We start from the raw sequence: 23482 nt of genomic DNA, 5'->3' as shown, positions 1-23482 counted from the left end.
AATCGCTGTTATTTTAGTGTATTACGCGCTGCTCTCAGGGCACGAGTACTCAATAGATTCAAATCGCTGTTATTTTACTCTATTACGCGCTGCTCTCAGGGCAGGAGTACTCAATAGATTCAAATCTCTGTTATTTTAGTGTATTACGCGCTGCTCTCAGGGCAGGAGTACTCAATAGATTCAAATCGCTGTTATTTTAGTGTATTACGCACCGCTCTCAGGGCAGGTGTACTCAATAGATTCAAATCGCTGTTATTTTAGTGTATTACGTGCTGCTCTCAGGGCAGGTGTACTCAATAGATTCAAATCGCTGTTATTTTAGTGTATTACGCGCTGCTCTCAGGGCACGAGTACTCAATAGATTCAAATCGCTGTTATTTTACTCTATTACGCGCTGCTCTCAGGGCAGGAGTACTCAATAGATTCAAATCTCTGTTATTTTAGTGTATTACGCGCTGCTCTCAGGGCAGGAGTACTCAATAGATTCAAATCGCTGTTATTTTAGTGTATTACGAGCTGCTCTCAGGGCAGGTGTACTCAATAGATTCAAATCGCTGTTATTTTAGTGTATTACGCGCTGCTCTCAGGGCAGGAGTACTCAATAGATTCAAATCGCTGTTATTTTAGTGTATTACACGCTGCTCTCAGGGCAGGAGTACTCAATAGGTGGGTGATTGACGGATAAGGATTTAAAATGTGAAAAAAAATTTTTTTTAGTACTTTCTATTCTTATAAGTTTCTTGTCTTAGTGTTGTGTATGTAATGCAATGACATGTACACATTTCAAGAATGTAATTAACCATTCTTTTGGTGAATCAGATCTTTTTCCCATGAAAATGTCAGTCCTGGGTAACGTAATGAATTTTTCAATTAATTACATTTCTACCATTTTTGGCATATACAAATGTACTGATAACCATAATTGGAGCTCAAAAAACAATTAGTGCTCGGAAAACTACATTTTAATCACAATTGATATAATCAGTTTGGGATTTCACTATATAGCAACAGATTTCAGGGCTCTCAAGTGTCACGCATTGAGCGTGACAGTCACTCATTTCGGTCTTTTGTCACGCACTCCCGCCACACATTGTATTTCTCACGCGGAAAAACTATTTATGCCGCAGCGCCCAAAATTTCTCTGGCCGTGCCGATCTCACTATGGAACCGGCAGCCAGTCACTCTTGCCTGTCTTCAAAACTTGAGCCCTGAGATGTAAACACTCGGTTGCTCAGATGAGAGGAAGTTAATAACCACAGGAGGAGCTGATGATGTGTAAAGGAGGAGCTGTAACTATATATAATGAAGAGGAAGACTGACAGAAGCAGAAAATGGCTGATAAGTGTGATCTGTGTCTGCTGGGACTGATCATTCTCTCTTCACTTCTCACAGGTAAAGAAATCTGTATTTTCTCTAAAGACATTTAGTGGAATTAGTCTGGAAAGAGTTCATTTGAACATGCTCAGTTTATTCTTGCACACATTCACGTTGTGATCTCAGAGTTGTGTATTGATACACACAGATCATACTGTATTATTCCTGATACTGGACATAGTGTCACTCAAACATCTGATGATGAAGAATTATCTTCATATTAAGAGTGTGTCAGTGATTTGAACAGCTCTCTGATAAAGACTAATAGTTTATTCTGGAGAGTGTGTTGTTTGCTTTAAGTCAGGAAAAATACTATGATTTAAAACTTCTGCTTTTTATGCTGGTGTGTTTTATGTTTCATTTATTAATATATATCATAATGATCACTGAGATATACTGTGTTTCAGGAACCAGTGGAGTGGATCATCTGTTCATCACTTCTGGTGAAAATGTCTCTCTGTCCTGTAATAAAACTCTTTCTGACTGCAAATCAACTACATGGACCTACGATAACAGATTCAGAGATTCAGCAACAGTTGATTTGATTGATCGAGAGATAAAGAATAAAGACACAGAGAGACATGAGAGACTGAGTCTGGAGTCTGACTGCTCTCTGAACATCAAGAACGTCACAGGAGAAGATTATGGATTATACAGATGCAGACAATATGTGAATGGCAGACAACAAGGACCTGTTGCTGATGTTCATCTGAATATTCTTCATGGTAAGTTTATGATTATGTGGTCAATTTAAAATTCTCCCTTTAAACTCAGATGATGATTGAAGAGTCTGTGATTTGTGTCTTGTGTTCAGTTTCAGTGTCTCCATCATCATCATCATCATCATCATCATCTTCATCTTCATCTTCATCTTCATCATCATCATCATCCTCTTCTTCATCCTCACAGACTGAGATCAGTCCAGGCCGCTCTGTGACTCTCTCCTGTCAGTTGTATTCATATGCTGGACTCTCCTGTGATAATTGGGTCCGTTCTGAGGGATTAGATCTGTTGTGGGTGAATCAGGCTGGTGTTGATCTGAAGACAGACTCCAGATATCAGATATTATCATCATCAGATCACTGTGTCATCACTCTGACTACAACACTCCTGAATGAAGATGACAACAGAGAGTGGAGATGTCAGCTTACTCAGGGAAATCAACTCTTGACCTCAGTCAGATTCACTGTCAAGTATTCAGGTGAGAAAACACTCTTTTCTGACAGATTTGTGAAAACTTCCACAGATTGGCTCTACTCTTTCTGATGGCTTCATACGTTTTGGAGTTGTAAAATATTAGTGGTCAAAGTCATAAACTGCATAACAATCCTTATAATTCCCAATATTGGCCTCCTACATGGGTCATACATGATATATTGCATAAATCAGACGAGTGTATTAAAGCCTAGTATGACCCATGTAGGAGGTCGGCTTTAGGAATTATAAGGCTTATGTCCTTCATTCAAGCTGAAGGTTTATTTGCAGAAGCTCAACTGTGTTTCACTCTCATATAAACCAGGAATAAATTATACAGTAACACAGTAATACAGTTATACAGTAATACAGTACAGTCTCTTCTCAACTACTGCCATTCTCCTCCTGACAGCTTGAGAGTGAAGTAAGAAGATAATAGATGACAGACTCGTGCACATATTCATCATTTCTGTGATGTGAAGCTCAAGTATTATGTGATGATGATGTTGTGTATATGTGGCATTATGTGTTGAACTGAACTAACAGACGTGATCCACAGATCCAGCTGATCCAGCATCAGAAACTGGAGTCAGTGTGACTGCTGGATCATTATACAGAGGTACGACACGTTCATTTATACTGACAGCTTTATAACATTAAACTATCAGTCAGTCTGTAAATGCTTCATCAATAACTGTTGATAGTTGAATACCCTTGACTTCAGTCATGTACAGTTTCTCTTCTTCCTCTCATGTTTCCTGCAGTGATTGTGAGTATTGTTGAGATGGCAGTGTTTGCTGCTCCTACTGTGATTCTTCTTCAGATCATCTGTGCAAGAAGAGCTGGTGAGTTTTGAGCCGCACACAATCTGATGATTCACACTCATCTGATCTGGAACAATCTGCAATCATGATAAAAACACATACGAGAGGTCAGTCAATGCTTTTATTTTGCAGGGAGGAAGGACTCGAAGCACCCAGAGGAAATAGAGATGCCGACAATATTAGAATAAAATACTGATGAGTTTAGAGCCAATCTGCAGCAATATTTACAATAGCAGAAACTTACAGAGGATTGTTCGTTTTATTTTCTTCTTCTCAGAAAACTTATAGTGACATAATCAAGTTTAGATTAAAATGTTGTTGTTTTTCATATGTAAACTGCTTTAAATAAGCAATCTGTTCTGTGTGATGGAGCTGATTTGAGGATTCTTGGATCTTGTCTGTTCATTCCTGTTATTAGCATATTTTTTCATTTTTAATGATTGCTATTATTTTCTTAATAAAACCTCTTTTTTCTGTGTTTTCTGTGTTCTGTGTCTCTTTGAGATGATGCACCACAAGACACCGTTCACCTGCAGAACACAAGCTTCTGGAGACACATCGGTCTGGAGTAGTGAGTTTAGGTGTAGAGGAGCAGAGCCAGTGGTTGTTCTGTAGGAAAACATCAGGGCCTTGAATCTGGTGTGAGCGGCTGTTGGAAACCAGTGCAGGTTTATGAGGAGAGGAGTGACGTGCGTCTCTTCGGCTCGATAAACACACTCTTGCTGCAGTGTCTGGATCAGTTGCAGAGGTTTGACAGTGATGCTGGGAGGAGAGAGCATTACAATAGTCCAGTCTGGAGAGAACAAGAGCTTGGACAAGGAGTTGTGAAGCTCCGATAGGAAGAGCCTAATCCTCCTAATGTTGTATAAGGCTAATCTGCAGTTCTAGCACTGTGGTCTGTGAAGTTCAACTGATCATCAGTAGCTGAGTGGAGGAGTTGAGATGAAGTGTTGGGTTGGCCGAGACCATGAGCAGTTCTGTCTCAGCAAGGTTTAGTTGAAGGTCTTTCATCCAGCAAGAAATGTCTGTTAGGCGAGCAGTGAAAGGGAGAAGAAATTATATTTCTGATTGGCTACAGCAGTCAGATGACATCACAGGTGCCCTGATAGGCTGTAAAACATCATCAGCTCTTTTGTCTTAAGAAAGCTGTTTATCTCTCTGTGCGTGTGTGTATGTGTGTGTGTGTGTGTGTGTGTGTGTGTGTGTGTGTGTGTGTGTGTGTGTGGATTTACCCTGCATGCTGTGTTTTTAAGGTAGAGTGTCACACTGATGGCTAGTTGGTTTAAAAAGTGCATCACGTCATGGAAATGCTCCACTACACCTGATGATGTGTGATCTGATTTGGAGCAAAGCATGCTGGGTTAACTCTCGAGGGTCTGGCTGTACTCAGTGCGATCGATTCACAGTGAAGAAGATCCACTCCCGCCTGGCTCTCTTTAAGAGGGATGAGAGCAAAGTATTTGCACATAGCGGTCCAGTCCCACTGCTTTGTTTATGAGGCTCACAGGTGGAGCTGGCGGAGGAGTTTGAGTCGGATCTCTGCCTTTATCAAAACTCAGCTGCTAGTTCCTCATGCCCAAACCAGAAGCATCGGCAGGACCGTCCGATCCAGCAGAGAGCACGTTGTTGGCCCGGTCTAGATGATGTTTTAAGTAAGCCTGTCTCCTCCCTCTCTCCAGGAGTTGGACATGATGACCCTTGCCATGGCCGGTGGAAAAGAGGAATCTCCTCCAGATAGATTAGAGGAGTGATTCCTTGCCAGGCAGTGGGCCCGGCTGGAGGCGATTCCTGTTGCACACCAAGGCGATGTTGCAAGCCGACTAAATGAAGGACCTCATCAAGGCGAGGGAGTGTCTCCAGATGCAGTCCTGGAGCTCCGGTGCTCCACAGACCTCCTGAAGTCCTGAGCCATCGGCCGCTCTCTTCCTGCAATAGTTGCCTTTGAGTGGGATCTGTGGGTAAACCTTTTGGGGCTCAAGGAGGAATAAAAGCTTTTAATAACACCATTGAGACAGTGGTCCAGAAGTTCAGGGAGGCGAAAGTTAAATCAGTGGTGCTTGAGAAATACATCCAAGATCTATCTTCCAGAGCATCTGTAGTGTTAATAAAGGAGGCTGGATCTGCGGCCGGTTGCATAAACATAGCCACAATGTTAAGACAGTGTCTTAAGTTCTAGTATTGTCTACTAGCAGTTAGTCAGGGGCAGTCAGTCTTAGTTTTCGGTATCAAAGTACGCTTATCTATGTTTTTATGTAACTGATTTAAAAAAGCTATAAACCGTCTTAAATAAAATAAATTGATGTCTAACTTGTAAGACTAGTCTTTGAGGTTTATGCAATTGGCCCCTGATCTTTCTTCCTCAGAGTAAACAGCACATTATAATCCATGTGATGTGTAGAAACACTCCCTGAGACAGATTAATCTCGTCTTTAGAGACGCTCATGTAGTGTGTGCATATACTTTCTGTTTGACCAAACTGGAACTGATGCTAATAATTACTTTTAAAATACTTTAAAAACTGTTTCATAATTCAGGAGTTACTTTTAAGTAACAGAACAATTTTATCACTAATAATGTAATGCTTTTATTTCTAGAATTTAATGGCATGCAGGAAACTGCTAAAATAAGAAAGTGAAACTAACAGTAATGCTCTCGTGTGCAAAAGAATATCCTTGTGTTCAGAGTAGATGTGTGTTGAGCCAGTGCGGTTCACAATATGCACTTCTCAGACATGTTTCACCCACATGTAGACCACATCCTGGGTTAGTTTATTATTCAATCTCTCTAAGTAGCCTCTGAATATTATTAACTTTATTTCAATAAACCCTTATCTCAATATTGGTGTGCTTATGAACAGACTAAAATAAGCACAAAGTCTTGTAAGTGAAATAGAAACTTTAAGTAGTTTACTCAAATAAATTAGTAAAATTCGAATAGCAATTGAAAATAAAATAAAAGTCAAGACCAGAGACACATACACTGTCAAGAGTTCAGGTTAGAAAGCAGACAAAACTTTCAGAGATTAATTTTGACTCTGGCTTCATACATACTGTCATTGTGAAATAGTTCTGACCTAAGCCATTCAATTCCTAAAAGTGACTTCCGACATGGGCCATAATGGGCTAAAATAGACTGTTGTTTGTGAAACACAGTGCAGGCTAGAAAATGAGGACAGTTTTACTCTTTTAGATCATTCTCATTAAATCATCTATTCTCTTAAGCTGCTAATTACCTGTCCGCTTGCAGTAATTATGAGACTGCAGTCAGTTTTGCAGAAACAAAGGAGATAATGATCAGGGATGGGAACTGTAAAAAAATATATATTTTGGGTTCCATTAACGATTATTTTAGTTCAGTTTAATTTTAAGAAAGGAATATTTAGCAAAATTCCATTGCCAGATGATGAGAATTTTTATAACAAATAGATTTCTCTTTACAGCGAGGTGTCTGTGGGCTGTGCTCTAAGTGTGACATTACATGATTTCCGTAGTGTTTTCATAGCTGTGATCTCACTGTTGAGGTCTGGAAACATGTTACTGCTGAGTGAGAGAACTCACAGTTTGACCACAATAGAGCCGTGATCATCTCTGAACCCAGTTGATGAATTTAAAGACTGCCCTTCTGCTGGTTCTGGCATCGGTCCAGAGAGTTGGCGATCTGTCTTATCTGCTCTTTCAGTGGACGCATCGTGCCTCGAGTTTGGGCCTAATCTCCAGTCATCCTCCCACCTGCCCTCTAGACCCCATCCCCTCACACCTTCTACAAGCCGTCTCTCCCACACTTCTACCAGCACTCACACACACATCAACTCATCCCTCCATACTGGCATTTCCCCTACAGCATTCAAGCAGGCTCGGGTAACTCCACTGGTTAAAAAAACAACATTAAACACATCACTTGTAGAGAATTACAGACCTGTCTCTCTCCTACCATTCATAGCGAAAACACTTGAACGAGTTGCTTTCAACCAAGTATCATCTTTCCTGTCTCAGAATAACCAGCTGGATGTCAACCAATCTGGCTTCAAGAAAGGGCATTCAACTGAGACTGCATTACTGTCGGTCACAGAAGACCTACAGATCGCCAAAGCTGCTTCCAAATCATCAGTTCTCATTCTCCTGGATCTGCTGCCTTCGACACTGTGAATCATCAGATCCTTCTGTCCTCCCTCTCATCAATGGGCATCACAGGTACTCCTCTCCACTGGTTTGAGTCTTATCTCACAGGTAGATCCTTCAGGGTCGCACGGAGAGGCGAGGTATCCAGAGCACATCAGCTGACCACAGGGGTTCCCCAGGGTTCAGTGCTGGGACCGCTCCTCTTCTCCATCTACACCACATCACTGGGACACATCATTCAGGCTCATGGTTTCTCCTACCACTGCTATGCTGATGACATTCTCGCATTTTAACCAGATGATAAGCCACAAAATCACTCTCCAGAACATTCTCATTCACGGTTCCTTGCTGGTGGAATGATCTCCCCACCCTCATCCGGAATGCAGAATCCCTGACAACATTCAAAAGACAGCTGAAAACTCATCTCTTCCGTGAGCAAAATAATTATTTTATTTTCCTTTAATCCTCCCTTGTCTGACTTATGCTACTCTAAGCAGTGCCTGAACTTTGTATTTTGAGCACTTCTTGCATTGTTTTTGCCTCTTCACGATGACTCGCTTGCTGTATTCCTCATTTGTAAGTCGCTTTGGACAAAGGCATCTGCTAAATGAAGATGATTGGCTCGCCATGTCCAAACCACAGACAGAGCATCCATGGCAGGGACAGATCAGGATTCAATAGGGCAATAACTCAGATGATGTTAGAAACAGAAAATCAAAATTAGAAAAATAGAAAATTTGATTTGGCCTTAATCCAGATCCAGATCCATTCTTTCATGTGTATTTCTAACTTTTCCCCATGTTTTTCTCTAAAATAATCTATTTTTAACATTACTTAACAGTTCATCCCACAATCTCCCGTAGAGGACCCCGTCACGGCTCACTTAGGTGAGCTAGGTGAGCTATTTCGAGGTTCTCCGCTGGCCGCCGAGGGAACTCTGAGCGAGAACACACTCTCTTTGTTGCTGGTCCTCCGTCGTTCACAGACCGCACTCTTTTCCTCCTGGCACGAACATCAGGAATGCTGCGTCTGTTTATCTGCCGGGCGTCCTTGTTGATGAGGGGCCGGCTGCGCACAGTAGAGGGACTTTCTTTTTGTGCGGCCTCTGCAGAAGCAGCGGTTTGGGACAGTTGCGCAGTTTAAGGAACGACTCTGGGTCCGGGCCCTCCTCATCCAGGGACCTCAGGAGTCAAGTTTTGACTTCTTCCAGATAACCGTCCTTCATCATCCCGGTCACGAACTGGAACAGAGTCTGGAGCGGGAAAACAAATGACTGACTGTAGTTACATAATCCCACTGTAAACACGGTAAAGAACAAGTATTTCATTATAGATTTATTCTGACTCGTTTTAACCGGTTGTGTGCGGTAGTTGGAATATTCTTCGCAAAACACATATATGTGACCCTGGACCACAAAACCAGTCACACGGGTCAATTTTCTTAAATTGAGAGTTATACATCATATGAAAGCTGAATAAATAATACTGCAGAGTCAGGAGTCGAGTCGGGAAGACCTGCAGGACTGCCATCGTGTGGAGAGCAGATGCTGCATGTCCCGCTGGAACATATGCCTTTTCAGCGATGTGGGCTGTAGCTCGACATGGCTCAAGACGGTGAGGTGGTTTTCCAACCACAGGACGGACATAAGTGAGCTGTGACGGGGTCCTCTACGGGAGATTGTGGGATGATTACGTGTATCCCCGTATCTTTACACCCCCTACACTGTCGCCAGCTGTTGGATCCCTTGTGCATGGGCTCAGGTGGAGTAAGGGGAGCGCATGATCGTGAGCTCTCCTCATGAGGCTCGGGAAAGAAAGAGGCGGGTCTCTCATGTTTTATGTTTATTGCAACTGAACACATCGGTTTCAATACAACACTTAAACATTCTTGAGGTTCTAATAATATATGTGCAGACTGCAGGCTACTGTATGAAATATTGTTATATTGTTATATTGATAATGTTATAAATATGCAACGCAATATGCGATTACTCAAGTGCAATGCATCAGGTGACAGTTGACCATGCAGAGCATCAGGGAGAAGTTGGAGCGTGGGGAGTTACTGAAAGTTCCCAATGCTTCAGGAAAAGCTGCATTTTGAAAGAGTTTTGATTTGATCACCACAACAAACACTGAGCCTGAAGCCTTCAACAGTGGATGCTGTTCTTCTTCTTCACAACACTCACCAATAAACAGCGAATGATGACCAACGTACATGTAGCCGACTCAGTTCAACAGAGTTTTTTATTTATTATATTTTTATTATTATTTAACGTTAGCCAGTTGGCGAAGAGTTCTTTGAAACGTTGTTCTTCAGTAAAGTTACTTAACATCAAAAAAAGGTCGGCCGTAAATCTGTATTTACTGCTGGATCACATGTGGCTATATAATATTCTCTACTGCATGCTTATGCTTCTCTGTAATGGACAGTCTGTATTAATATTTGTGGGCATAATTGTCGGTGGTGGTAGTTATGTTTGAGTCCTATAATAAAATTGTACCTCTTAGTAGCGTGTGTGTGTGTGTGCGTCTAGCAGAGACAGCGCGCATCAGAGAGAGCTTACAGTGACCTTGATGTTGGTCTCGGGTCGGGTCGGGTCGGGTTCGGGGTGATAAATTGCAGATGTTGTCGGGCCAGGGCCGGGTTAGGGCTTGAGAAAACTGCGCGAGTTGGATTGAGTTTGTGTGTGTGTGTGTGTTTGCCACATTGAGAATGTTGTACAGGATCACCCCTTCATTTGTGTGTATGTATGATATGCATTGTTTTGGATCTATTGATTTTTTTTTTTTTGACAAAAAATGATCTGAATTTTTTCACCCACTTAACTTTGTAGAATCGAGTACATTTTTCTTGTGTGTGTTCAGTTGTCAAACTTAGGAAAAGTAGCCAAGTCTTGTACCGCTCAGATTAAGGAAAGTATTTTTTAAAAATAAATAAAAATTATTTTGCCCACATTTGTCCCCAATACGGTTTTAATTGGACATTGGACATTTCAGTGAAACTTAAGGTGTGTGAAAACCCCGTACACGTCCATACACTTGAGATGCACAGAGATGATCAGATACAGGACATTTCTGATTACACACACTAGATGTGTTCAGAGATTTCCAGTATACCAGCAATTGCTGATGTTGTAATGTTTAAATCCTGGTAAGCATGAGGCCAAGAAAGTTCTCAGTTCTTAAAGATTTATTAAAATCCTAACGCAATCCAACAGTGCCAGATGTTACATAATGGTCAGCATGTTCAACACACTTCAACTCTTACTCTACACCTTTTATAGGTGACAACATGTGGACTACAGCGCCATCTCCTGACTAATACACAAACACTACATTCCCCCATTACTTAAAGGATTAGTTCACATCAAAATGAACATTTCCTGATAATTTACTCACCCCAATGCCATCCAAGATGTTCATGTCTTTCTTTCTTCAGTGGAAAAGAAATTAAGTTTTTTGAGGAAAACATTTCAGGATTTTTCTCCACACAATGGACTTCAGCGGTCACCAAATTGTCCGAATCAATGCAGTTTCAAAGGGCTCTGAAGTGCTTCAGAGGGCTCTGCACGATCCCAGCTGAGGAATAGGGGCTTATCTAGCGAAACGATCACTCATTTTCTAAAACAAATAAAACTGTATATACTTTTTAACCACAATTGTTCGTCTTGTGCTGGTGTGCGACGCGCCAGGCATTACATAATCACGTTGGAAAGGTCACGCTGGACGTAGGCGGAAGTACCGCCCCATTGTTTACAAGCGTGGAGAACACTTAGCGGGCGTTACCCTCGGTTTAGGGATGGGACTGGAGTATTTTGCACCGTGCTCCCAAATGCCATGGCTTGGTGGAACAGGAGAAAACACAGGAGCAAGATGGGCTAACGCCGCTGATGTACCCGAGTCACTCTTAGCCACCCGTGCTGCCGACTTGACCAGTGTTGCTATATTCATAGACGCACACAGTCCACTCTTACACACACACACTGCACACACTGCCGCTTATTTAACAAGTGCGGATTTCTTTCTCTTTATTTTTCTTTCTTACGCTTTTAAAGTTGAATTGTGTTACAGTAACACTTTATAATAACTGCATGCTATTAATCATTAGTTAAGCATTAGTAAACAGTTAATTCATCATTTATAAAGCATGGATAGACATTAATAAGCAGTTTATAAATACAGCTATAAATGCTTTATTTTTTATTTATAAGCATATCTATGATGATCAATTTATCATTTCTAAATGAAGTATTGCATATATAGTTACAAACCGGTTATTTAGGAGTTGTTGTCAGTGGTTCATAAGATCACTTAGAAAGTGTAAGTAAACGATTAATAAACTATTTAAATGTACATTCATACACCTTAAATATTTCTATGTTCTGTATCACTGTGTTGTGTTTGTTTCCTTTTTCTGTTTAGAAGATAACTGTAAAATCTCCTTTGTAAAAGCTTTACAAGGCAGAACTAGTCCTCACTTTAGATGAGCTCACAAAAACAGTTAACTGACCACAACTAAATGCTTTATAACTACCTGAATTAACCATTAATTATTGACACACTGAGTAACTATTATATGTCTGAATAATAAGATGTATGAATGTACATTTAAATAGTTTATTTATGTAACCCAGGTCATTAACTCGGGTCACTAATATTAATAATTAGTATTATTTTATTTATATCGCAATAAAACTAATAGTCAGAAAAGAACATGAAGTAAAATGTTTTTATTTTATTTTATTATAAAAAGGAAAAGGTTCCTGAACTGACTCCTGATTGGTGAGGTGAAAGGTTAGCCCCGCCCCCTGTTGGAGAGTTCCAGAAGATCGCGCACAAGCAGAAATGTAGAGAGATTGCGAACTACACGAGAGTGAGAGCAGATGCGATTGAGTGATTTGAGGGAGAACAAACTGTTTAATAATCCAGCAATAGATTATTAACAAGTTGAGAAGTAGATTTATGAGGTATTAATTCTTTAAAAAGCCCACGCTTTGAGAAGAGTGCGATGTGAATCTGAACGCGACGAGAAGAAAAGACACGTGATAGGATCTGAACTAAATCTTTTTTTGTCTCTGATTTATATTTCTCCTTGGTGAGTACCAATATCTTTATATAAGAGATGTATTTAGGTAATGTGGATACTGTTTTTGGACTCTTAAGCCCTATTCGGACGGGACTCGTTTTCCAAACGACGTTTGAGTTACAATTCTTATCAACCTAACTTACGTCTGTGATTTCATGTACGGATTCGGAGACTAACATCTCCGTGTTTATTACCGAGGTAGGAGTGTCTGTGTTTTACATGTGGGCATTGCAGAAGATCACGTGTTCAGAATGCGTGGATTGCGTAGGAAATTTGATCAAATGTATTTTGAAATTAAGTACTTTTAAAATTAAGCACTTTGAAATATAAAGTAAAACGTCCTAACGTATTTTTAGTGTTTTGTAAACATTTTATAAAAATCGTAGTATAAAAAAAACTAACATACATTTATCATCATGATTTTACAGAACTGGGTTCTTATAATAAACCCACTGGAATAATTTTTTTTAACTTATATAATTTACACGTTATGTAATTAAGTGCAGAAATGAAAGTAATCTTACCTGAAACCAGAGGTGGAAAGAGTATTGAAAATTTGTACTCAAGTATCAGAAACTGACTTTACGTGATTTGGCTCTTCTTGTTGATTTAATTCTTTTTATTTCTTCGCAGTGTACCGAACACATCTACATCCATTATCGGTGCGCAAACAGCAGAAACTTGAATACCGGCGCGATAGCGAGAGATTGTACGGTAGTTCACGTTGACCAAAACACACAAGAAAAAGCGTTTTGGAAAAAAACTTTTTCGGCAATCACAGACATTTGCATTCGGACGGGATTAGATTTCTCTGAGGACCGCCGGGTTTGACGAAAAACAGTAGATAATTTGCTCTGGAATTTTTACAGAAGTCGTGTGAGAAAAAGACAGACATGGCAGATTCGGACAGGATTAAAAATTTCTCTAACGTCCCCCTGTGAAACTAGTCCCGTCCAAATACTTATGATGATTTAATCAATGGAAAATCACAAATTATAATATTGTAAAATAAAAGTGCAAAATTCTAAATGTTATAAATTCATGAATGTTACATTTATATAAATTTAAAAAATATATATATTTTCATAAGTGTTTACAACATGTATGATAAATAAATTTTGCTTTCCCACTAGAGGGAGACACAACATAAGGATGGAAACTATGAATGGCATTAATCACATGATTGATTTAGTAAACTAGTTATCATGATTTAGTAACATTAACCAATGGAAAATAAAAAATAATAATATTACAAAATAAAAGTAAATATTTCAACAAATTCCAAATGTTATAAATGCATGAATGTTATATTTATATATATTTTATAATTATATGTTATTTTCATAAGTGTTTAAAACACGTATAATAAATAAATTTTGCTTGCCCACTAGAGGGAGACACAACATAAGGATGGAAACTATGAATGGCATTAATCACATTGATCTAGTTCATTTTTATAACTTATGGTGTACTGACAGAATTGTTTTATACAATTAGTGTACATAGAATCTGTGAAATGCTTATGGATTATTAAATGTTATAACACACATATACACATGTTATATTTATAAGTATTTAGAATCAGAATCAGAATCAGAAAGAGCTTTATTGCCAAGTGTGCTTGCACCCACAAGGAATTTTTCTTGGTACTGAAGCTTCCAGTGCACATATACAAATACAAATACAACAAGAACATAGTAATACAAATTCTAAGAATGAAAATATATAAAAAATAAATAAAAATAGTATAAAAGTAAAAAAGTAGGGTCACAGTTGGGTTTAGTCTGAATAAACATTTACAGATTATGAACATATTTACAGTATTTTGAGTAGTATGAATATTGAATATGAATTGCACTTACAGGCATATGCTTTGGGGGGCATGTTAAGTGTTCAGAAGGGAAATGGCCCGTGGAAAGAAACTGTTCCTGTGCCTGGAAGTTCTTGTGGCCAGTAATCTGTGTCGCCGTCCTGACGGTAACAGTTCAAACAGGGGGTGTCCAGGGTGAGTGGAGTCTGTGATGATTTTACCTGCTCTCTTCCTCACTCTGGAAGAGTACAGGTCCTGGAGGGTTGGCAGGGGGGCACCAATAATCCTCTCTGCAGTCCGGACTGTCCGTTGTAGTCTCCTGATGTCCGATTTGGTAGCTGAACCAAACCATTATACCATATATGGTGCGCTTATTATAAATGTTGTAAATACTGATTTATTTTTTCACACAGGTAAAGGATTCACACAGGTAAAGTAATCAACAGGTTTATTTGCAGAAGTATGTGATCGCAGCGATGGAAGCAGGAGAGTAACTGATGAATACAGTGTTCAGGATAGATGTCTGTTCTGAAATGGAGATCGAGGCAATGACTGAAGACGGATGAAGGAAGAAGAGATGACTGAAGACAAGTTGTTCAGGTAGGTATCGTGCAGGTAAGGAGTCAGGTAAGTGCATGCAGGTGAGGGCCAGAGAGGATGATGGGAAATCATGGAACGATTTATGACTAATTTTATGAACATGAGCCCATCATATTATCACTATATAAAAGTTTGGTAGTAAATTAAATATAAATAAATAAAAATGTAACTTTAAAAATAAATATTTTTTGTAAAAATGAAACAAATAAAAAAATAAAATACAAAACTACAAAATATGGGCTAACTTTACAAATATACTTGACTTGACTTGACTTGACTTTGCATGTAGACAAACGTTTCAGGATCTAATTATAGTTCTTGGTGCAGTTAATGGCTGTTAAAAGGTACAATTTACATTTTTGTATTTTCTTGCCTTGAAAATAACTGAAAGGTTTGCCACCTTGCCACTTTTGCGGCTGAAGGCCTCCGCAGACTGAAGTAACCTGACAGACGCCTCCACAAACTGGCAGAAAGTCCCTCTGCTGTCCCCTCGGCCGAACAAGTCCTGTATAAGTGAGGAATACAACATTTATAGTAATATAATATACAAATAGTTTGTGTTATGTCCTTGATAAATGAAGAGACATACCCAGCCATAGAGGATAAGAGCTCGGCCGCCTCCACCAAGTCCTCATCAAGGACCGCACCGGCGCTACGGGCCAAGTATACATTTATTGAGTCCTGTTGGTGTGCTGATAAAAGTTTGTCGTCCACCCCAACCGCCCTACGCACGTCCTGGCTGGTGGACATGCCCAGTTTATAATTTTATTTCAACATGTATAACAGATCGCAGGCGCGATTATAAACTAGTAGTGAAGAGTAAGAGATGATCGGTTCAGGCGATACAGAGATCTGTCACCTCACATTTACAAGCGCCAAAACCGTATTTATTGTTGAATTTCGTGATAAAATGGACAGAATCTGAGAGCTGAGAGTGTGTTTCATATCAATAGTAGCCTTGTCTGTCGGTGTCAGTCCTCTTTGCTTCATGATTTTCCTCTGCGTGAGAAACTGGATGTGTGTCGTGAGAGCGAGTGAAAAGTGTCGATTGCCTGATTCTCAGCATTGGCAGCCCTGCATGAAGTCAAATTAATCTCCATAACACACCACTGAGGATTTGTTCTGCATGATATCAGCATTGACCAGCAGGTGTCGCTGTGTGCGTTCCAAACCTGGAGAAATCAACCACTTTTACACACATCAGGCTGGAAAGCTTTAAAGCTTCATGAAGCTTCATCTCACCATCACTACCTTCAGGTTCACTCAGCTCAACAGTTATACGCTATATTAGCAATAATGATTATTTTGGGAGACATGGATGAGCTTTGATTGGTGGTTCCTATCATGCACTGCAACATTAGGCTTTATGTTTATTTCAGCAGTGATGGTTGGTTGGTCAGATGAGAGGAAGTTAATAACCACAGGAGGAGCTGATGATGTTTAAAGGAGGAGCTGTAACTATATATAATGAAGAGCAAGACTGACAGAAACAGAAAATGGCTGATAAGTGTGATCTGTGTCTGCTGGGACTGATCATTCTCTCTTCACTTCTCACAGGTAAAGAAATCTGTATTTTCTCTAAAGACATTTAGTGGAATTAGTCTGGAAAGAGTTCATTTGAACATGCTCAGTTTATTCTTGCACACTGTAGCAAATTAGCTCTATGAAATATTAATAATCAATAATTGATTATGAATATTTGGATCAGTTAATATAATTAACTTAATGTTGTAAATTAATATTACAATCAATTAACCTGTTTGTCCTGTGAACTCTCAGGATTAATTGTTTATTAACTCTAAGAAATGTACATTTCCGGGGCGTGGGAAATGTCTTTCTCAATTTACAGTACTACTGAGAGCAGTAACCAAGATCTAAATGATTAGTGACTCCAGTTATGAGCTTGAGACACGGACAACTTTACGTGTGCCATGAACAAGACTTTATTAACTAGACTAAACACGTAAACTACTCTAACATACACACACATACATGCACACGGTTTACCAAGGGAAAGAGAGCTGAAGCAGAATACAGGAAAGCAAGAAGTTATAGCATTGTTTGACATTCAGCAGATCAACAGCCTTGAGCAAACCATCAGTTTAGTTCTAACACACTCTTCTTTAAAGGGGTAAGGATACTTAATGTATTAAATAATGAGACTAAGTTTGATACTTGCACGTCTCGCCCATTTGAATTAAACTGTCCTGAGCAATCTGTTGAGGCTCCAGTTGATCTTTTCTGATGTGGTCTTGATGAGAGAGAACCAGTGGGAGTCAGAGGATCTTTGGTGAATGGAAAGACAAGGCCGCAGCCTGGAACAAACTTGGGGTCCTTAGAGGCTTCTAGTTCAGCATCATCTTCACGTCAGCATTTCAGTAAAGGAGTAAGAGAGAGCTAAAAGCTGATCTTGGGTTTTTAAAGTGAAGAAGTAACACTTTCTGGAGGTGCAAGAGCCAATGAGAGGATTTTCCTTTGGAGGGAAATTTTTACGACCTATTGTTCCTTTGAACATGTAATTTGATTGGATGTTTCACACAAGAATCTTTAAGATGCTTATAATACTAATGCGTCACAAAGTTAGCAAAATGTATGTAGATTTACAAATCGGAGACGAAGATTGGATTTTTTAAAGACCAAACATTCCACACATATGATTTTGGTTAACCATAATATGCAAAGTCTGAAACATTAACCCAATAGAGTTTACAAGAATACAAAAGCCACACCACATAAAAGAAAATCATGAGATGGGAAAATTAGATACATGTTTACACATTTCTCAAGTGGTTATATATAGAATATATAGGATTACAGGGTTTATTTCTCCTCTGCCAGAATTTAAGTGAGATTCACAGCTTTCTGGACATTCCTTTAGATCGTAAAACTCAGTCTCAGTGTGTGTCCTGTAACAAGACACCACGTCCTGCCAGTCTGTTAGCTTCATTTGGGATGTTAGTTTTTGGAGGATGTTTCACAGGCCTTAGTTGGGAGAGTGAGTTTGCTGGATTATTCATTAAATAAATGAATAATTTGTGTGTGTCTGATTGGTCCAGACGCTACAACACATTCACGTTGTGATCTCAGAGTTGTGTATTGATACACACAGATCATACTGTATTATTCCTGATACTGGACATAGTGTCACTCAAACATCTGATGATGAAGAATTATCTTCATATTAAGAGTGTGTCAGTGATTTGAACAGCTCTCTGATAAAGACTAATAGTTTATTCTGGAGAGTGTGTTGTTTGCTTTAAGTCAGGAAAAATACTATGATTTAAAACTTCTGCTTTTTATGCTGGTGTGTTTTATGTTTCATTTATTAATATATATCATAATGATCACTGAAATATACTGTGTTTCAGGAACCAGTGGAGTGGATGTGTTCATCAGTTCTGGTGAAAATGTCTCTCTGTCCTGTAATAAAGCTCTTTCTGACTGCAAATCAACTACATGGATCTACGAGAATGGATATTCAAGGTTAGTTGAGCTGATTACTGGAGGGATAAAGAATAAAGACACAGAGAGACATGAGAGACTGAGTCTGGAGTCTGACTGCTCTCTGAACATCAAGAAGGTCACAGGAGAAGATTATGGATTTTACAGCTGCAGACAATATGTGAATGGAGAACAAGGACCTGTTGCTTATGCACTTGTTTCTCTGTATGTTCTTCATGGTAAGTTTATGATTATGTGGTCAATTTAAAAAGGGCAGATTCTCCCTTTAAACTCAGATGATGATTGAAGAGTCTGTGATTTGTGTCTTGTGTTCAGTTTCAGTGTCTCCATCATCATCTTCATCATCATCATCATCATCATCATCATCTTCATCCTCACAGACTGAGATCAGTCCAGGCCGCTCTGTGACTCTCTCCTGTCAGTTGTATTCATATTATAGATTCTCCTGTTATGATTGGGTCAGTTCTGTGGGACTTGAGCTGTTGTGGGTGAATCAGGCTGGTGTTGATCTGAAGACAGACTCCAGATATCAGATATTATCATCATCAGCTCCATCTCGCTGTATCCTCACTCTGACTACAACACTCCTGAATGAAGATGACAACAGAGAGTGGAGATGTCAGCTTACTCGCAGAGATCAACTCGAGACCTCAGTCAGATACACTGTCAAGTATTCAGGTGAGAAAATGAATGAGTCTCATGAATCAGTGTTAAAAGTCATCCTGTGTTTTAACTAGTTAAAATATAATGATACTTTTGTACAGTATGAATCATCTGAACAAACATTCATCCTTTACAGCTCCAGCTGATTCAACGACAGCAGTGAGTCCTTCTACACGAGGTACATGATGATGATGATGATGATGATGATGCTGATGCTTTTACGCCACTGAGTTTCACTCTCATATAAACCAGGAATAAATTATACAGTAACACAGTTATACAGTAATACAGTAATACAGTCTCTTCTCAACTACTGCCATTCTCCTCCTGACAGCTTGAGAGTGAAGTAAGAAGATAATAGATGACAGACTCGTGCACATATTCATCATTTCTGTGATGTGAAGCTCCAGTATTATGTGATGATGATGTTGTGTATATGTGGCATTATGTGTTGAACTGAACTAACAGACGTGATCCACAGATCCAGCTGATACAGCATCAGAAACTGAAGTCAGTGTGACTGCTGGATCATTATACAGAGGTACGACACGTTCATTTATACTGACAGCTTTATAACATTAAACTATCAGTCAGTCTGTAAATGCTTCATCAATAACTGTTGATAGTTGAATACCCTTGACTTCAGTCATGTACAGTTTCTCTTCTTCCTCTCATGTTTCCTGCAGTGATTGTGATTATTGTTGAGATGGCAGTGTTTGCTGCTCCTACTGTGATTCTTCTTCAGATCATCTGTGCAAGAAGAGCTGGTGAGTTTTGAGCCGCACACAATCTGATGATTCACACTCATCTGATCTGGAACAATCTGCAATCATGATAAAAACACATACGAGAGGTCAGTCAATGCTTTTATTTTGCAGGGAGGAAGGACTCGAAGCACCCAGAGGAAATAGAGATGCCCACAATATTAGAATAAAATACTGATGAGTTTAGAGCCAATCTGCAGCAATATTTACAATAGCAGAAACTTACAGAGGATTGTTCATTGTTTTATTTTCTTCTTCTCAGAAAACAGAGAAAAAACTCTGAGCACTTATAGTGACATAATCAAGTTTAGATTAAAATGTGTTTTTTACATATAAAAGCCAGATTTATTTTCATTTATATGGATGTTATTGATATATTTTCCTACAGTGTTGAAAGTCATTCTCTTGCGCTTCATATGTAAACTGCTTTAAATATAATATTAATACAGTAATGGACAGACTCAGACTGTATAATCTCTCTCTGTTCTGTGTGATGGAGCTGATTTGAGGATTCTTGGATCTTGTCTGTTCATTCCTGTTTTTAGCATCTTTTTTCATTTTGAATGATTGCTATAATTTTCTTAATAAACCTCTGCAGTTGTGTTTAATAAGTCTCTTTCCTGAGATGTTTGTTCCCCTTCATGAGCTCGTCATGTATCGTAATATAGAATAGTAAGTGTGAGTATTAATGGGTCGAGTGTTGATGAAATATATGTGTTTTCAGCCGTTTCTTGAAGATGGCTAAAGCCTCATCAGCTCAGGTTGAGTTCGGCAGGTCGTTCCTCCAGCAGGAACAGTCCAGGTGAAGGTCTGTGAAAGTGATTCTGTGTCTCTTTGAGATGATGCACCACAAGACACCGTTCACTTGCAGAACACAAGCTTCTGGAGACACATCGGTCTGGAGTAGTGAGTTTAGGTGTAGAGGAGCAGAGCCAGTGGTTGTTCTGTAGTCAAGTCATTGAGAGCATTACAATAGTCCAGGAAACTGCTAAAATAAAGAAGGGAGACTAACTCTCATCCTTCAGAGCTAATAACCATCGGTAAGAGCAGGTGTTTGTTGAGCCAGTGCGGTTCACAATATGCACTTCTCAGTCTGCACTTCTCAGACACACACGATACACAACACTTCACTGTGGGATTGTGTAACTAAACAGAAACTCTAGCAGGGTTTCAACACTCAGTTGTTCAGATGAGAGGAAGTTACACAACCACAGGAGGAGCTGATGAAATCTCTAACTAGATACAACAAACTGTGTTGGTGCTTTGAAGCACCTTTCAATCAAAACTAACTTTAGCTGGAAAATAACTTTAAGAACCGCTATAAAGCCAAAACAATCTTACCTTAAATTATACGTTTATCTCTGTAAAGCTGCTTTGAAACAATCTACATTGTTAAAAGTGTTATATAAATGAAGATGACTTGACTTGACTATTGCACAATACAAGGACAATAAAGACTTTCTGTTCATCATTGTTACTCACCTTCTAACTACAATGTTTAATATGCCAATAAATTGGGCCTATGTGATTTTTCATCCCACCATTTTTGGGCCTGCCAGTATTTGAGAGGGTCCTCACTTCGAGGGAGGTGTGTATGATTGATGTATCTCTTGACCTCTATGGTGGCATCAGCATTATAGCTTTGATGCCGTTGTGTCTCGCTGACCCAGCTATCCAGGAGCTCCCACAGGTCATCTGAGGATGGTGGATTCGAGCTGCCTGAGATGATGATGCCTCTGCTTGCTCACTGGTTAGCCAGATCACTGAAGCACATTCACCCGTCAGCAGCTTCACGGGCATTATCCTGGTTGCCAAACCCAAGTGTCTTAAATCTAGGCTCCAGCAATGTGGCCAGTGCAAGCACACGGATGGATTGAACATTACATGTACTGCTGAAGAGCCATCCCTAAGAATGAAGCAGATGTATTTCTTGCCAGGGCTGTTTTTTCTGCCACCTTGTGCTGAATCATCCTAATGATTGGGATGATCTTTGAAATCCTAATGATTGGGATGATCTTTGAAGCTCATCATTTTCTCCCCAGAGAGCTCTTTAGTGTTATGCTTGAAGGGTGCCAGTACTTCAAGGCTTTCAGAAATGATGTCAAAATCAGCACTTGAAAGTGGCATGATGAAACTATCTATATACGAAAATCTGGAATTTCATTTGAAATGTGGTGTGCTTTTTATTTTGATCTATTCTTATTTTCAACCACTCTTAGTTTCAAGTATTTACTTTTTTATCTAGCATTTGTTGAGAACTGCATTATTATTATTTTTGTCTTGAACAATGATTCAATTAAAATTGATAGTGAATACAAAACCAAATGAGTGAAAAATGTGTTACTGTCTGACACATTCTGAGTGCAGTGTGAATAACTAAATCCTCTACTGAATGCATATTTCCAAACAATTACATTATATAATGTACAAAATACATTATATGGGTTATGTTTTAAAACCAATACCATCATTATTCCATGGTATAATAAAAAAGAATGCATTCATATCTGAAAACTACATGTCTTATTGTACAGTGCCAAGATAGTATTTATATTCCAGTGCCAAGATAGTATTTATATTCCAGTAATGAACAATGTGACTAACACTTTTTGTTTGTGTGGACCGTTTATCAGTTTGGACCAGTGCAGCGCGAGCCTGATCAAGCAACACTGTTACTGCGAGATCCAGTAAATAAAGCATTTGAATTCGCCACTGAAGTAATAACATCGCTGCGAGATCTAGTGAGAAATATTCACATTTCTCCGTTATTAACGGATCAAACAGTGCTGACGCGGAAACCAGGAATAAACATTGTGCAATGAATGAACAAACTATCCAGTGTCCACAGATCAGCAACATTCACCATGGCTTTACTGTAGTAACACTAACTGCAACCATGGAAGTTTGGCATTTTCCACTAAGGCCCAGTATGCATCCACCTCCCTGCAACACTGACTTTCCTCAGCTGTAAACATTGCCTCACATTTCCCACACAAGCACCTATGGAACAAAAAATGTATCAGGAATAAATATCTCTCTGTCTCTCGATGAGAAACCGCTAAGTTATATCATGTAACGTTAGTCTGGGCGGATATTAATGAGCATGACAAACGCCTGATCAAAGCTTAGTTTCTGTTATTGTAAGTTCCATTATGTTCTGTCTAACATTAATCCTGGCCTGTCCCTGCTCTCTTGGCAGCCTAGCAGGCTCATAATTGTATGGCTGTGGTTCGTCAACAATTTCCTCAGCGTCCGAAATGTCATTGCAATCCATTTTTCCCTGTTGTTTGAATGGACCGCTCTCCCTCGCGCTACGTCACGACTCTCGCCCGTCACGCCCATTTTCAGATGCGGAAGTAAAATTCTCACAAAAACGACTCCAGAAGCCACTGTAGTGTATTTATAATTTTTTTTTAAAGAAAATCTAGTTCCTACATTATTTTTCTATACATTAACTTGTTAGGTCTTCTAACCTGCAAGATGCTCTTTAAATGCTTGAACCCCGATAAATGCTGCTTGCAGCTTTAATTTAAAATTGGAATTTCTCTGAAATTAAAAATCTTTGGGAACTTTTGGGATACTGGGAGT

The 23482-nt window shown here is 39.3% G+C and overlaps 2 protein-coding genes across 2 annotated transcripts; both read left to right on the top strand.

Annotated features, from left to right (window-relative positions):
* Positions 1 to 1331: 1331 nt before the first annotated feature.
* On the top strand, positions 1332 to 3870 carry LOC311302508 (uncharacterized protein; the record flags this gene model as incomplete). Its single annotated transcript, XM_084428450.1, has 6 exons — positions 1332 to 1392; positions 1782 to 2099; positions 2189 to 2575; positions 3128 to 3187; positions 3333 to 3413; positions 3525 to 3870. 6 exons carry the CDS (start codon positions 1332 to 1334, stop codon positions 3578 to 3580), a joined length of 963 nt encoding a protein of 320 aa, XP_084284576.1. The 3' UTR covers positions 3581 to 3870.
* An 11984-nt stretch (positions 3871 to 15854) lies between these two features.
* On the top strand, positions 15855 to 20505 carry LOC311302340 (uncharacterized protein). Its single transcript, XM_084428145.1, has 7 exons — positions 15855 to 16262; positions 16388 to 16562; positions 18374 to 18685; positions 18783 to 19145; positions 19612 to 19671; positions 19817 to 19897; positions 20009 to 20505. The coding sequence occupies exons 2-7, from the start codon at positions 16502 to 16504 to the stop codon at positions 20062 to 20064; spliced, it is 933 nt and encodes a 310-aa protein (XP_084284271.1). The 5' UTR covers positions 15855 to 16262; positions 16388 to 16501; the 3' UTR covers positions 20065 to 20505.
* The last annotated feature ends 2977 nt before the right edge of the window (positions 20506 to 23482 follow it).

Source organism: Rutilus rutilus (assembly GCF_951802725.1).
Source record: "Rutilus rutilus genome assembly, chromosome: 1".
In the NCBI taxonomy this organism is placed as follows: domain Eukaryota; kingdom Metazoa; phylum Chordata; class Actinopteri; order Cypriniformes; family Leuciscidae; genus Rutilus; species Rutilus rutilus.
This window is presented reverse-complemented; position numbering and strand designations above follow the sequence as displayed.

What these genes read in the sequence shown, in the direction of transcription:
- LOC311302340 (XM_084428145.1), top strand. Translation starts at nt 16,502, where the DNA reads ATGGCTGATAAGTGTGATCTGTGTCTGCTGGGACTGATCATTCTCTCT. An exon ending in TCTCTCTTCACTTCTCACAG is followed by an intron (nt 16,563 to 18,373) that starts GTAAAGAAATCT and finishes ACTGTGTTTCAG; the next exon opens with GAACCAGTGGAGTGGATGTG. An exon ending in TTCTCTGTATGTTCTTCATG is followed by an intron (nt 18,686 to 18,782) that starts GTAAGTTTATGA and finishes TCTTGTGTTCAG; the next exon opens with TTTCAGTGTCTCCATCATCA.